Raw genomic sequence first — 15,808 nt, 5'->3', positions numbered from 1 at the left:
CAAAGCAACTTACATCACATTTTCGTAACATTTGCTAAAACAAACTTTTTTATATTTAAAAACCGGACATTTGTTGGTAAAAAAATAAAATGTATTTTTTTTAGCATTCCGATGCGGTTACAGGCAAACCTATATGATAAAAAGACAGTTTAACTGCATAAAAGTGAGTTCTGGATTTATTTACTTGACAAATATTTAAAATAAACCGGGGGTTATTAGCCTATCTTCAATAGAAAAGACCGTGACACATAAAGCAATAAGAAAATGGCCCATGAATTTACATGTAATCGTCAAGCCTTAAGTATTTCACCAAAACAAGTGTGCTTTTTTTGAATGGGCCAAATTCAGAGGGTTCTCATCACACGACCCTCATGCTCTATTCTCCATCCCTAACACTCATTCTTCTATACAAACTTAAAAGTTTGAATATGTGAGGACAGTTAATATGCAGAGAGCAGCAGCATTAGTATTCCGCTCATACTCGGCCGTAATGAGATCCGAACGAGTAAATCCTCTTTCACAGCTGGTCTCTGTTAGCAGATCGCATTATAAAAGTTGATTCTGGGCGAGATAAAACCACTCTAAAATCAGCTATAGACCAGCCAGAACAGGTTGGTAGGATGATTATTAGATAAATATTAACCAGACACGTTTTCAAAACGAAAAATGCAATATTGCAGTGTACATCGTTAGAATAGGTTTCTATTCTCAAATTGGTCGCCACCATGTGGTCACATTGAGAACTGCACTGTCAGATTCATCTTAGCTTAACACCCACCTTGTGTTCAGCGTTCTCTTCTCTTGCCTATTACTGTTGATATCTACAATTAACTGGAAAAACACATCCCAGGAGAAAATATTACACCTCTACAAAATGGCTTCATATTTGCAAAACAACCTTTTCCAAAATATTAACATCAAAAGTGCATCAGTCACAATAAATTGCATGCAATTACGTTGTCAATGAGCTCTAATAAACAGAAAACGTAAAAGTCGATTGCCATAACTAAACACAAGAATCTTTGCACATATAAAAGTATTACACAGGTTTCATTTCATTTTTATTATGACAAATGTACAAGATAATAAATCATATGAAAGAAATTACAATACAGTTAACAAAAACATCCAAAAGAGGAACAGACAAACACAAAGGACGACTCTAAAAGCTAAAACCAGACTGCATCTGCCCATCTGCTGTCAAACTACATCAGCCAAATATTTTCAAACACTGCTGTTGGCATCTCTCATTATTAACCACAAAATTAACCAGATATACTGTGTCATTAGAGGCTGGGCCTCAGTTTCAAATAGATGTCTGTACCTTTGATTTTTAAATTACACAGGAATTAAACATTGGCCCAATACTGTTAATAGACCACCTTAGGAGAAATGCATTGTGGTCTAGCATCTAATGATGCTCTTGGTCTTAGCATGTCTAAAACTGTATTTGTAAAAAAAAAAAAAAAAAAAGATTCTGGGAAGTATTATTTTCAAAATCTGATGCCCTAATGCTGCAACAGAAAATAAATCAGACTAGAATATATGTGCATGCCAAGCATAAACATTAATGTACAAGACATTTTTACACCGCTTTTGTCGATCATTGCTGACATCGAAACAATTAAAACTGTCTGTTGGGCTTTATATCAAATGCCTTTTTCTCTGAGAACAGACATTTCTCAGAACTGTTTTAACAATCAGTGGAAATGAGACAGAGAGAGTGAAAACTCTCAAAGAAGACAAAACTGAAATCGAAAACGCACTAATGAAAAAAGACAGACGTGCCCACTTTGGAGTGGTACAAATGTACCTAAAAAACAAATTATAAACAGCTGCAATCATAAAAGGACTGCTATGTATACTTTAAATGATTTAGAAATGCTTCTAATATGTTACAGCAGAAAACTACAGATTATACACTGTTTCTCAGACGCGTTCTTACGTCTCAGAGGAGCATCTCACATCACGCTGCTCTCGGAAAAGGTTGGAAATCATTTGAATATCAGCAGCAACATGAATTTCGGTCTTTAAAAAAATAGACAAAACCAGGAGATGATGGATCTCTTCCTGCATGTTTTGTAAGAAAAATGTATTGCTTTGTAATTGATGAAGAACAAAACAAATCATACACATCATTAGTATGCTTAAAAACAAAAGGAAAACATTACAATTATTATATTCATATAAAGAAAATGAATATAGTGCACTGAAACAGAAATAAGCTGGACACGATGGGCAAAGAAGAATCCATTAGATGGAATATCTGCATTAAAATGAGATGATCAGCACTAAACTTCAAGAAATCCCTCAGAAAAACAAACTGTGCATCGGTGTGGGTGAGAGTCCTCAGCATTTTATCATCCGCGAGTGGAAGATTTGGCATTTGATGCATTGAAAAGCTGCCAGAGTAAATAGTGTTTGGATTCAAATCAAAATGTGGTGCTAAAACAGTCCAAAGCAACATAATTTATTAGTATGTTGGCGTAAGTATATGAGCAATTTCCATCATTAGACATCTCTTAGAAACTTCCAGGATTCTTTTGCTATAATGGTGTGAGCAACTGTACAACCAAGCGATAATTTCAGGTACAAATGACAATTTTATAATAAATAGTATAACAAAACAAAGCTTATAATGACATCACCTAATAAAAACTTTTTTTTTTTCTCGCCATCAAATGACATTATGAAACCAATCGGTAGAAATTCAACTTCCACTCCAATTAGATTATAAAAGATGAACGATTAAAAATGGCCTCGGAGAGGAAACAAAGGATAAAGATATTTAGCGATGTCTGGAACGTCACTAAAACGAAGACTCCACCCCCTTTGTACTGACTCCACCCACTTCCGGTTCTCTTTGTAATGTGCAACTGAGAGCAGTGGAGATCAAAACACACGTAAACTCGACAAATGTCTCTACGTCAGACATGTGAGTGTGAGCATGGCTGTGTGATTAGTGTAAAAAGAGGTTTTAGAGGTTGTTTCCAGAGAGGGTGTGTTTGAGAGCGATCGCTCTTATCGAACGCAAACGATACTTCAGGAGGAATATCTCAGGGAGTGTCTCTTGGAAGGATTGGGTTGTCCTTCCCTTGATACTTTTGCTCAGTAAAATATTTACAGCTATTATTAATGTTCCACCTGATTTGTCCCTGATCGGTTCTGCTGGCACGATTAACAGGGAGTGTTGACGTGATCCGTGCTGACTGGTGAAAACAGGATGAGGGTCGGAAAATAAGAATAAAATGTAAAAAAGAAAAAGAATAGCAGTTTATAACTGTTCACTGTTGCATACATAGTCTACGAGGTCTGTGACGCCCAAAAGGTCGTCCTCATCCTCGTCCTGCGCTGCAATCTCCATACCATTTGGCGCTATGGATACAGCTGATGGGGCGTTGCCATTTTTAGATATCACTCCCACCCCAGGTCGTGGTATGAGACCCTCCAAACTCTTCATCGGGCTCTGTCCGTTAGTTGGAGGAAGCTCCACTAAGTTGTAGTCCAGTGGACTGGGCCCTTTGCCAACGGTCTCCTCGGTCTCTTTCTCCGACGGGCTCTTCTTCACCTCCTCTTCACTCTCGCTGTCGTCAGAGTCGATGCGGTTCACGCGCTTCCGAACGGGCCGCTCTTCTTCCTCTGATTCGTCCGAATCGTCGTCATCATCGTCATCCTCCGACTCCCTCCGGCGTTTAAGGGATAGGCGTCTGCGACGTTTTCTGGATTCTTCCTCGGATGAGTCAGCTCTTATCTTCTTGGGTTTCCTGTCCTCTTCATCAGATTCAGCTGACTGGAAACTAACTGGAGGAGCAAAAGACAAAAAAATCATTTGTAACGCTTCATTCATCAAACTAACAGTTAAAACTGAATCTTTATCAACCATACATCAACAACATATTTTGTATTTTTATAAGTACTGAGCATATATTAATACAGATGTATATATAAACATAAAAATATATGTATTATATACTATAATTATACTATAATTTGGGGTCAGTGAGATTTCCTATATTTTTTAAAAGTTTCTTATGTTCACAAAGGTTGTATTAATTTGATTTAAAAAATATATATAGTAAAAACCAAATTATAACAAAAGTCACTGTTTTCTATAATAATGTTTTAAAATGTAATTCTTCTTCCTGTGATGGCAAAACTGAATTTTCAGCATTAGTCCAGTCTTCTCAAGATACATTTCTGAATTATTATCAATGTTGAAAACAGTTCCGTTTAATATTTTTGTGATTTTTTTTTAAATTCTTTGATTAACAGAAACATCAAAAGAACAGCATTTACGTGAAATAAAATCTTTTGTAACATGCAATAAGTCTTTACTGTAAAATTAGATTCATTTAATGCATCCTTGCTAAATAAAAGTAATAATTTCTTTTAAAAATTAAAAATAAATCTGACTCCTAAACTTTTGAACAGTAGTGTATATTATGTACATATCAGAAATCCAGGTTTCTATATATTACTACCAGCTACTGAAAAACTTGTGTCAGTATATCACTAGTAATTCTAGCGATATGTTATAAGATCATGATAAAATAATAATAATTATATTATAGAGGTCAATGTCATATGTGACCCTGGACCACAAAACCACCCCTAAATCGCTGGGGGAAAATTTTTAGCAATAGCTAAAAAACACTGTACGATTAAAAAAAAAAAAAAAGTTTTTTAGTAAAGACCATGTTCCATGAAGATATTCTGTACATTTCCTACTGTAAATATATCAAAACTAAATTTTTCATTAGTAATATGCATCGCTAAGAATTAATTTGGACAACTTTAAAGGTGATTTTCTTAGTATTTGGATTTTTTTTTTTGCATCCTCAGATTCCTGATTTTCAAATAGTTGTATCTCTGCCAAATATTGTCCTATCTTAACAAACCAATTGAAAGCTTATTTATTCATTATATAAATCTTAATTTCGAAAAATTGACACTTCAGACTGGTTTTGAGGTCCAGGGTCACATATATAACAAAAATAAGCCTTATGCAGTGAATATCCTCTGATGTGATCAGCACCTTCACTGTCAGAGCTGGAAAGACGTCTTCGTTTCTTCTTTTTGTCTTTGTTGGTGCTGGCCTGTGAGCCGTCAGAATCTGAACTTTCACAGTAATTCACCTCTTGCTTACGACTCCGATAAGACCGCCGACAGCGGATGTCCAGATCGCTGTCACTGAATTCACTAGAGCCTTCCGTTGCTGCATGCAAATCCCCCACACACAATGATATACACACAAAACAAGATAAACAAACATGGAAATATATCAGTAAACAAACAGCAAACCATAATTACCAGTGGTGAAATGATATTCAAACTGAACTGAAATTCTGTGATACTCTCTTGGCCTACTCCGCCCCCTGCTGAGACACTTGTGTACACCCATAATGGTTTTGAATTGCTTGAATCACTTTGAAAAGGAAGGTACCATTAAGGGCAACCTCTGCATAACAAATCTGTCATATAGGCTTAAAAAAATTATTATGAGAACACGACTGTAAAAGAATGTTTCAGTGCGTAATGTGGCACTGGTATATTGTTACACCCCAAACAAGCATGGTACAAATTGTCTAAAAACAAAAAAATGGAATCCACATTTTTTTAACCTTCAGAAAACATTATTTGTCTACCTCAGCAGTTCAAACACAAATATTAAACCAGCTTTTACTTTTAATTATCTACAACTCTTAATTTGTAATTTTTTTTATTTATTTTTAAACAAACAAAAATAAACGACATTAACAAAAATTCTACAATATCAAAAACTGTCAGAATACATAACAGGGTTGCATATTAAGTATAATTTTTCATTTTAAAATATATATATATTTTTTATAAATGCCTCACCTATCTCCTCTTCCTCCTCTTCGTCAGTTTCCAGCTCCTCCTCATCAGAGTATCCTTTCGGTTTGCGTCTCCTGCGCGGCGGCTGTCTCCTCCGCGGCGGCTGTCTCCTCCGCGGGCGGTCAGCCTCACTCCCAAAGTCACTGTCCTCATAGGAAGGGACTTCTGCTTCGCTCTCTGCCTCGTTATCAGAGGCCACACACTCCTCATCCTCTGAACTGCTGACCAATCAGAGCAGAGTAAGTGTTATTTCATTGGCAGGATTCTGTACTTATCTTAAATTAAAAGCAGTTTAACATTACCTGTTACTGAGACGGAACTCATCTTCGCTCTCTTCTTCGTCCACTGTGCTGTCGCTGTCTAGATCATTGAGCCGCCGTCGCTTCTTCTTCTGAGCTGCACTGGTTCGCCGCGGCCGCCCATTCTCCTTCCCATCCTCTTGTAGGATGGTGGTGATGTCCTTCTCTCTGTGGCCTGTGATGTTCGCCATGTCCTTACCCCGGCCTGCTCCTGTGTTGACACATTTGGCCAGTCTAATCTCCCATGTTAAAGCTTTAATATCAACACTAGTGTGATGTATGAAAATGCTCCCCTACCTCCACCCTCTGCCTCTTTAATGTCTTCCTCGATTGCCTCTTCGATCGCTTCATCAAATTCATCAAATCTGCCAAAAATATAACAATAAAAATTAACAACTGCGTAAATGGCGTTAGATAATAATGATTATGTAAGTAAGTTGATTCACATACCTGTAGCTTATGTTTTTCTTGGCCCTGGTTGATCTCAGTCCCCAACTTTTGCTCTTCTTTACATCTTTCTTCTCTTTCACCAGCTCCTGCTTTTCTTCCTCCACTTCAACCTTCAGTTTTGGGTAAGATTTTTTAATAAGAAATTAATACTTTGATTCAGCAAGGATGCATTTAATTGATCAAAGTGACAGTAAAGTTTTCTGATGTCAAATAAATGCCTTTTTTTTTTTTTCTTCTTCTTTTCATCAAAGAGTACTGAAAAAAATTCTCAGCTTCCACAAAAATATTAAGCAGCACAACTGTTTTCATTGATGATAATAAGAAATGTTTCTCGAGCAGCAAATCAGCATATTATGACACTGAAGACATCACAGGAATAAATTACATTTTAAATATATTAAAATAGAAAACATTTTCATTTATTATCTTTTTTCTTCTTGATATTGTGGTTTTACTGTATTTTTTTATCAAATAAATATAAAATCTTTCAAAAACAAAAATTATACTAACACCAAACTTTTGAACAGCATTTTAAATTCTGATTATGTATTATAGAGTTTAAAGTACTCCAAATATTTCTTCATAATTAAAAATAGTTGGGCTTAAAAAAAATAAAAAATAATAATAATTCCAATGCTTAAAGGGGGGGTGAAATGCTATTTCATGCATACTGAGTTTTTTACACTTTTAAAGAGTTGGATTCCCATGCTAAACATGGACAAAGTTTCAAAAATTAAGTTGTACGTTTGAAGGAGTATTTTTGTTCCAAAAAAACCTCTTCCGGTTTGTCACAAGTTTCGGAAAGTTTTTTTCGAGTATGGCTCTGTGTGACGTTAGATGGAGCAGAATTTCCTTATATGGGTCCTAAGGCACTTCTGCCGGAAGAGCGCGCGCTCCCGTATAGCAGAGCACTGAGAGGCTGAGCACAGCCTGATCAGAGCGAGAGCGTCGTGAAAAGTCACATAAGAAGTGTGTTTTTGGTTGCCAGGGCAAGACAACCCTGCACAGATTACCAAAAGAGAAACAGCATTAAGGGACCAGTGTATAGAGTTTATCTTTACAGAGCATCAACGGAGTTGTGCAAGTGTTTTTGTTTGTTCCCTGCATTTCGGATTTGCACATCGTTTATTTCTTAAGGATAATGCAGTCCCAACTAAAAAGGGTCACGATCTTGTGTTGGAACCACATGCGGTGAGTAAAACTGCTTCAAATATCTCTGTGTTGTTAATTTAGCTATCAGCGCATAAGCACATCAAGTAAACAACATGCGATGTTGTCATCAAACTGCACTTTCCACATGTACAGCTTAAAAAAAAAAAAAAAAAAGACGACGTAAAGTGGAACTTAGTCATTTTCCAAAACCGCTAAGCAAATATATACAGTTTCAGTACATACCACATAGCATACCGCCTTTGCTGATGCTGCTCTTGTTAAATTTCAGCCTCTGGATCTGTGTCACAGCTTCCACATGCTCTCAACTCAAAAGCCTACTGGTGCTCGTGATTCTTTAGCTCCGCCCACACGTCACGCCTCTAGGCGCTCGTGTTTTTCCGGGAAAAATCGGTACAGACTATCTTTCTCTTATAAATATAATAAAAATATAGACTTTTTGGAGTTATGAAGGATGCAGTACTACTCTATAGGTACTCAAGATTAACAGGATATTGAGTGAAAACGAGCATTTCACCCCCCCTTTAAGTTATTTTTATGACAGCAGATTAGTTACATTTTATATTTTTTAAGTGCTCTTCTTTTTTTAAGATAACATGTAGAAAGAAATAAGTGCATCTTAAGCATGCAGAATAACATAAGTGGACTAAACAATTACATAATTGTTGCATCCATAATTGTAATCGCGATCAGAAATTCATTACTTTCAATGAGCACTGTAGGCACTTACAGAGGGTGTGATGATGTTCTCTAGACTGATGCCAACATACATCAGTCGCTCTTTCCTGTGAGGGAAGAATAACAATGATTTCTTATATTGGTCATCATGCCAAGGCACAGTAAATTGTTAACAGACTGATAGAGGTTAACAGGATTTAATTCATAAACTTTTCTGCAACTGGTTCAAACTAATTCACTTGAGCTGGTCTAAATATCTCTTAATTTACCTCCGTTCTGCACGTTCTTTCTTTTTAAGGACTGCATCCAAATTCTGCAATTGCTCCTCGAGCCTGTCGCAAAGTTGTTTCTGGAAGAGAAATAGATCATCAGCATTTGAATAGCCAGGATGGTGTTTTTCTGTAAAGGGATTCTTGAAATCTGAATTGACTCACATGCTGGCAGGGGGGGCAGAACCATTCCCCATCTGGTATGATCATGAGCGGAGGCCGCAGACAGGCGGTGTGGTAGCCGCTGTCACAGGAATCACACAGGAGTATCTTGGGGAACAGAAATGAGAGGTTAAAAGCAGCACTTCTGACTGTAACTATAAGAAGATGAAGATATTTTGCAGAAGTGTGCCACACCAGCTCGGGATGGTTGGGAAGGCCACAGTGTTTGCAGGGGTCATCATTAGGTTGATCATCTTCTGATGAAGAGGTAGAGGAGTCAGAGCTGTTCCTCTCTCGGTTTCGGTTTCTCCTTCTCTTCCTGGTCTTCTCTACCTTGAAATCTTCATCGCTGTCATCCTCCTCTGTCTCCTCTTCCTCACTCTCGGTCTCCTCGTCATCATCATCGTCAGAACTTTTCTTTTTACGTCTCATGCGAGACCATGGTTGTCGTTTCCGACGTCTCCCCACCTGTTGAATATTGAGTTACACTGTGAATGACCCGCAGCTATGATCAAATAAATCTCTACCATTCAAAAGTTTGGGGTCAGTAAAAAAAAAATATTTTTAAAACTTTTATTCAGCAAGGATCCATTAAATTGACCAAAATCACAATAAAGACATTTTTTGATGCTACAACAGACCAAAAATCCTGAAAATAATATCTAGGTTTCCACCAAAATATTAAGCAGCACAACTGTTTTCAACACTGGTAATCATAAGAAATGTTTCTTAAGCACCTAACCATCATTTATGAATGATTTTGAAGGATCATGTGACACTGAAGACTGGAGTAATGGCTGCTGAAAATTCAGCTCTGCATCACAGGAAAAAAATATATCACAATGTTACTGTTTTACTGGTATGTTTCCTCATGTTATGGCCAATAAATTGCAGATATTAATTCTACACAATTTTACCTAAATAAATGGAAATTAAACACTAAAAACTAAAATTAATAATCGTATTGCTACAAGTTAATTTAGTCCCGACAACAGTGCAATGTACAGTATGATAAGTGGATATTTATTTTGAGATTTACTAAAGACACATTGAACTGTTATGAATCGTGCTTTAAAAGGTTAACTTTAAATGAGCGTCAGAAAATGGCAAAGGTATTCTAATTGTAAAAAAAAGGAACACACACCTTTGGTTTTGTTTGCCCATCTGGCTCAGCTTTCCTTGGTTTCCTCTGTACAGAATCCTCATCCTCTTTGTCTTCGTTGTCATCCTTTTCTTTCTCTGACACAGGAGTGGCCTGCTTCCGCTCTGCCCTCCTGTCCTGGATCTCTACAACTTTAGCGGTGGGTCTGCAGATTCTCGGAGATCTCCTCAAGCACCTGCCATCAGTCACCTCAGACTCTGAATCTCCCCTCACCTCTTCTCTCTGAAGTTCTCTCTTTCGCCTGTGAGCTGGGATTTTGAGCTTCATGCGAATCCCTTCCTGTCGTCCCATTTCTTCTTGTTCATCCCCTGTTTTATCCTCATCCTGACTCTCCTGAGCCTTCTTTGGAGGCCGCCCTGGTCTTTTACTGCTTTTCACAGCAGTGTTGCTTTTTTCTTGAACATCACCAGAAGTGTCACGTTCTTCAGAAGTAGTTTCTTGCTTAGATTGTTGGCTTGAGGTGGTGTTTTGATCTACAGGAACATCGGTTTCCTTCTTACTCGCTGTTGTTATATCACATCCCTCCTCAACAGCTGACTGAAGTTTATTAGCTTTACTGATCTCTTTGTTCCCTTCCTCTGAATCTGGTTCCTTTTCGTGGTCTCTATCAGAGGAAGGTTTCTCTGAACTGTTGGATTCATTGGGTTGTTCTGTAGCTTTAACGTCCTCTGATTTTTTCACTGCCAATTCTTCAGATCTGTTTGCAGCTTCACCCTTTTCATCCTTGTCTTTTGACGTTTCCAAATTCTCATTTTTATCAGTTTCAGCTGTATCACATTTTTCCTCGCCGTCTTCTTTCTCTGTGGTTTTTGGTGTGCTCAGCTTATTCGTTGAATCAGAAACAGATGATTTTTCAAGATCACTTGATGCTGACTTAGGGGAGGCAGACTGCTCTCGCGCTTTGACTTGAGGGCCATCTGAATCTTCAGAAGGTTTAGAGGCAATGGACTCACTTTCTCCATTGGTTGAGAATTTGTCTCCTTCAGACAAACACTGTTTTTCAGTTTCAGTTGAGACAAAGGAAGTTGGTTCTTTTTCTGTGGTGGTGTCTTCTAAGCTGTGACGAGGTTTGGTTTCTTCAGCATTCTCTGACTTTTCTGCGCCAGAATGTGGTTTGATTACTTCATGGGAAGAGGACTCCTCTGTTTTAGATGGCTGGAATGGCTCAGTTTCCATTGGCATGGAAGCAGTTGGATCTGGTTTTTCATGGTCTTTATTGGAGTCTTTGGGAGATTGCTGACTTTCTTCTGTGAGAACTTTCTGTGACTCCTCTTCTGCGAGACCTTTCTTGGATTGTTCATTTGAGGGTTTTCTTATTGACTCTTCTTTTGATGTCTCTCCTTTCGAGAGATCTTTAATCGATTCTTCTTTTGCTGGCTCATCTTTTGGAAGATCTTTCAGCAAACCTTCTCTTGTAAAATCTTTTGTTGATTCTGTGTTTGGGAGATCTCTCACTGCTTCTTTCGAGAAGTCTTTCGTTGACTTTTCAACTGATGTCTCTTCTTCTAAGAGATGTTTCATGGACTGATCTTTTGCTGGCTCATCTTTTGAAGGAGTTTTCACTGACTCGTCTCTTGCAAGATCTTTTGTTGACTCTTTGTTTGGGAGATCTTTCATTGATTCTTCAGGCAGTGTTGATGCGTTTACTTCAGTAGCATCCATATTGCTACTATTGGGAGATTTTTTATTGTCAGTCACTTCTTCAGAACCAGGTGTCTTTTCTGACTGTTCACTTAATGATGAGGGCTTTTCTTCTCCAGGGGTCTTTTTGTGAGATTGAGAAGTTTCAGATTTTTCTTTGTTCTCTTCTGCAATGACAGCACAGGATTCCTCCGGCTTCTCCACCTCCATCTGCTCTTCAGCACATGATCTGCTTTCATTTGTTTCTATCTTCTCTACCGTCTGGTCATCCTTTCCCTCTTTGGATTCATCTGAAACAAGAGGGAGATTTTCGAAAATGTTCTCTTCTGTGCTTTCTTTTTGAAGACTTTCTGACCCTTTTAGCGTTTCACTCTCAGACGGTGTAAAGTGAGGGACATGGCCGTTGATCTTTTCAGCACTTGATCTGCTGTCATCAAAACATGTCTGTGATTCTTTCACCGGAGCATTTCGTACGACCATGCTGTTGCTGTCGAAGTCTTCACTTAGTTTCATTTCCCGCTTTTTCAGGGGGATTTTAGCTTGATGGTCATTTTTCAAAGCTCTCTGAGTCTCTTCTAGAGTTTTTCTTTTCGCGTCCTCTGCCTGTTCCGCATTTTGTGAAGGTGCTGACAAGTCCTTGGCTTTCTCCTCCTCATCCTGTGGCTCTTCTTTGATCGATCCAGTAATAACACCAGTGCCATCTGCCGTCTCCGAATGTTTCTGTAGCTCTTCCTTCACCTTCAAGCCTTTTTCCAACAAAGCATCTGTGGTCTCTGCATCTTCTTGCGTTGCACTGTCCTTCTCCAAGATGTTTTCCTTATTTTCAGATGCGGATAAATCATTTTGTGACTTCTCATTTCTGAATTCCACTAGAAGTCAAAAATACAGATTTACAAATACAAAACAGATACAAAACAAATCAGTAATCTGTGTTCAGTCAATACTAAATATTACTTTTTCTTTTTAGATACCTTCAGCTCCCTCTTTCTTCTTATTTTCTTCATTCTCTGGGTTTGGACTGTTACTAGATGAGCCCTCCTCCTGATCCTTCTTTACTAAAAGGGCTGGATCAATGTGAGTCTTCAACAGTCCAAGGATTTGAGCTAGGTCATCTCTATTTCTGGAATAGAAAATTTTGTTTAACAGATGTATCGGTTATGTCTATGTATTGATTATTGTTTTTTTCTGACAGATTAACAGGGAGAGAAGATAAATGCATTTAATCCAGAAAGTGAATTTAATTCCACTGGAAATTGATGCCTACCTTACTATACACTTCCAGGATGACCCATCCAGATCATCCTGTTCTTCCACATAGACCCTAACATTATGGTCTTGATCTAGCTGGAACCAGTACATGAGGCCATCTTTGTCTTTGCCGATGGGCTGAAGGCGCATTTTATCTGGATCCTCTTCATTGATAGTGGTTTTAAACTTGACATTGTCATCAAACTGGCATTCACACAAGTACTGTTTGAAAAACAAAGCATTTTCAAGTTACATTCGGCTGATAAAAAAGAAATACATAATGCAACAACAGGTTTAACAAATTAATATTAAGTTCTAGTGCAAATTATTCCAGTGGTGTGACATTAAAGATTTTCCCATTTTACCTTCAGTATCCCAGTCTTACACTCCACTGTCATCTCTCGATAACCTTTCTTTTCCAGCTCCCATGCCCATGTGGTGTTAAACTCCTGACAGATCTATATAAGAATAAAGCCATCAAAAATTAAACACTGGTGAGACTAATATTGACTGTAATTTGCTCACTGTGCTCATAGCTATTCACATATTCATTATGAAATGATCCATAAATCACAGCAGTTTCAAGTGATTGTTAAAAGCAGAATGTGCGGCATATGAGGAGTCACTAAATACTTAATTAACACTGATTTACTCACCTTAATGAGATTCTTCTCCCATCTGTCTGCAGACACGGACTTGCCAATTTTCCTCAGTAACTTCACGTGCAGGTCGACAAGAAGTTTTGGTACTAGGCACACCGAGTTAGAAGCAGAATTAGAATTTACATAGCCATAACACAATAACAGTTGTAAGGTTTTAGCTCAGTAGTTCACAAAGTGTTGTCTTTGATTAATCTCAAGTAGTCTGTAAATCAGTTGGTGGATTAGAAGAATCACACATCATAAAATGACATTTAAATGCATTAAATTGTTAATTGACTTATTAACTCAAAACAATATTTGTTCATTCAGTAACACATCTGTGTATTTAAGTGTCTGGCCCAACTTCACACGTAGGTACGGTTAGTTCATTTATATATATAAAAAAATACAAATAAGCGAAAAATAAAAAAAGATAAACAACAGTCTGGCAAAATTACAGATTGGTGAAAGTAATTCCATTTTAGGTTTTAAGAACCACTCCTTTAGGGCACCAGAATCTGAGAAAATTGCAATGGTTTGTAACCAATATTGTGTTATTTATTCATGCAAAAACATTACATTTGCATGTAAAGTAGCTGCACAATGATAAACGCATTACTGGCCATTTCATATTGCTGTTGTTCTTGTACTGCTATAGTCCCCTACATGCTTTACTGAAGGACTTATATAAATGTGTTAATAAATGGCAGAATTTATCTGTCTCTACAGCAAATGTACTATAGCTGCTATAGTTCCAGCTTTTAGTACATGTATTGTTACTACAACAAAACTGCAGTAATTTAAAGGGACAAGTTTTCCAAAAAAAAAAAAGAAAAAGCTTTTTTTTTTTTTTTTTTTTTAATTAACTCTATGAAGGATCAACATAGTAAAGATTTAGTAAAGGGTGACGATTTTTATTTAGGATTTGGTACTATCAACAAAACACACACAAACTTACACATTATATATATATATATATATATATATATATATATATATATATATATATATTTTTTTTTTTTTTTTTATTAGTGTCCTATAATGTAAATTAGTGTACTACAATTTATAGTTATATATATTCCCTCACATATTTTTAAGGGAATGCTAGGATTTAACACGCTGCTCAATTCATGCGTCAGTTCAGCGTATACACACCTAACACGTTTATAATGCAGTAAAACCATCACAGACACAAATAAAATGGCTTACTGATAACTTTCACCAAAGTCTGACAATCAAAATATTCCCATATTGTCATTTCTCCCTCTCAGCGGCGCGCGGGCAGGAAGTTTACACGTTCTGCGCATGCGCGCTTTTCACATCGCACCAATTCACGCCAAATTATTATTTAACTATGAATAAACATGATTATTTCTTTCCTCTCAATATGTGTGTAGTTATATGCAAATAAAACTTATTGCTATTAGTAAAAGGCCGAATTTAAACGCAAATAAAGCAGCAATGCGTTTCTGTGCGCTGTGATGAGTAAATAAAGCGGAATAAAACCTTCCGTTGGACAAAACGCCGAAATTAACGCCAGAAACGGCGCTTTAGCTACACAAACGGCGACAAAAACACCGACACCTGCAGGTGGAATAACTAACGGCCCTTTAAAGGCATATAAAGCGGCTGAAGAGCAACAATGGAGGAGCGGCTCACCCGCGCTGCTCTCCCGCAGACTGCGCTCCAGCTCCGGGAACGACACCTCCGGCAGGTCCAGCAGAGCCCCATACCGCTCCAGAAACGAGCAGATAACGGCGAAGCTCGGGCATAACTCCGGGGAAGAACCGTCCGCTGCCTCCGAGGCAGACATTATTCCGAACCGAGCCGCTGGAGGACCACAACCTCCCCACAATGCACTGCGTCTATGGCAGACACATGGCCCAGAAGCCCTTGCGCCATAGACACTGAACTGATGTAAACAAACCAGCTGCAGCAGCAGAGAGTCGGAAAGCGTGCGAGAGAGAGGGGGAACCCAAAGACCCCTCAATTAAACAATTAAAGTGGCATAACATTGTAGATATTAAGTAAAAACGAGACAAACGAAAGAAAAACGCATTTATGTCACTTCAACTCTTAGGGACTCTTAAGCTTTTCAGAGAAAGACAGAGAGAGAGAGAAGAAAGAGGACATGAAAGAAGTCCAGACAGGCAGAGTTGGAGTTGGAGAGCATTGTTAACATCTATCCTGTTATCTGAAAACAAATATAGTATAAATACTTTTCATATT

At 37.7% G+C, this 15,808-nt stretch overlaps 1 protein-coding gene across 2 annotated transcripts; it reads right to left on the bottom strand.

Moving 5' to 3' along the window:
• Window positions 1-1,039: 1,039 nt before the first annotated feature.
• LOC128021001 (remodeling and spacing factor 1) lies at window positions 1,040-15,497 on the bottom strand. 2 transcript variants are annotated; one of them, XM_052607854.1, is made up of 16 exons: window positions 15,239-15,497; window positions 13,595-13,686; window positions 13,304-13,396; window positions 12,955-13,160; window positions 12,662-12,810; window positions 10,032-12,559; window positions 9,083-9,355; window positions 8,891-8,995; window positions 8,726-8,805; window positions 8,509-8,563; window positions 6,609-6,718; window positions 6,456-6,523; window positions 6,162-6,369; window positions 5,863-6,080; window positions 5,036-5,215; window positions 1,040-3,801 (listed from the first exon to the last, which is right to left on the bottom strand). In XM_052607854.1, exons 1-16 carry the CDS (start codon window positions 15,390-15,392, stop codon window positions 3,275-3,277), a joined length of 5,046 nt encoding a protein of 1,681 aa, XP_052463814.1. In that variant the 5' UTR covers window positions 15,393-15,497; the 3' UTR covers window positions 1,040-3,274. The 2 variants fall into 2 exon arrangements, with proteins under 2 accessions (XP_052463814.1, XP_052463816.1); XM_052607856.1 differs by having other exon boundaries at window positions 5,863-6,077; window positions 15,239-15,495.
• Between the last annotated feature and the right edge of the window lie 311 nt (window positions 15,498-15,808).

Source organism: Carassius gibelio, chromosome A10 (assembly GCF_023724105.1).
Source record: "Carassius gibelio isolate Cgi1373 ecotype wild population from Czech Republic chromosome A10, carGib1.2-hapl.c, whole genome shotgun sequence".
NCBI classification, from domain to species: Eukaryota; Metazoa; Chordata; class Actinopteri; order Cypriniformes; family Cyprinidae; genus Carassius; species Carassius gibelio.
This window is presented reverse-complemented; position numbering and strand designations above follow the sequence as displayed.

Excerpts from the sequence above, each read along its gene's own strand:
- LOC128021001 (XM_052607854.1), bottom strand. The coding sequence starts at position 15,392 with ATGTCTGCCTCGGAGGCAGCGGACGGTTCTTCCCCGGAGTTATGCCCG. Across the intron at positions 13,397-13,594 it reads GGGAGAAGAATCTCATTAAG|ATCTGTCAGGAGTTTAACAC; the intron begins GTGAGTAAATCA and ends ATTCTTATATAG. Across the intron at positions 9,356-10,031 it reads ATGGGCAAACAAAACCAAAG|GTGGGGAGACGTCGGAAACG; the intron begins GTGTGTGTTCCT and ends AATATTCAACAG.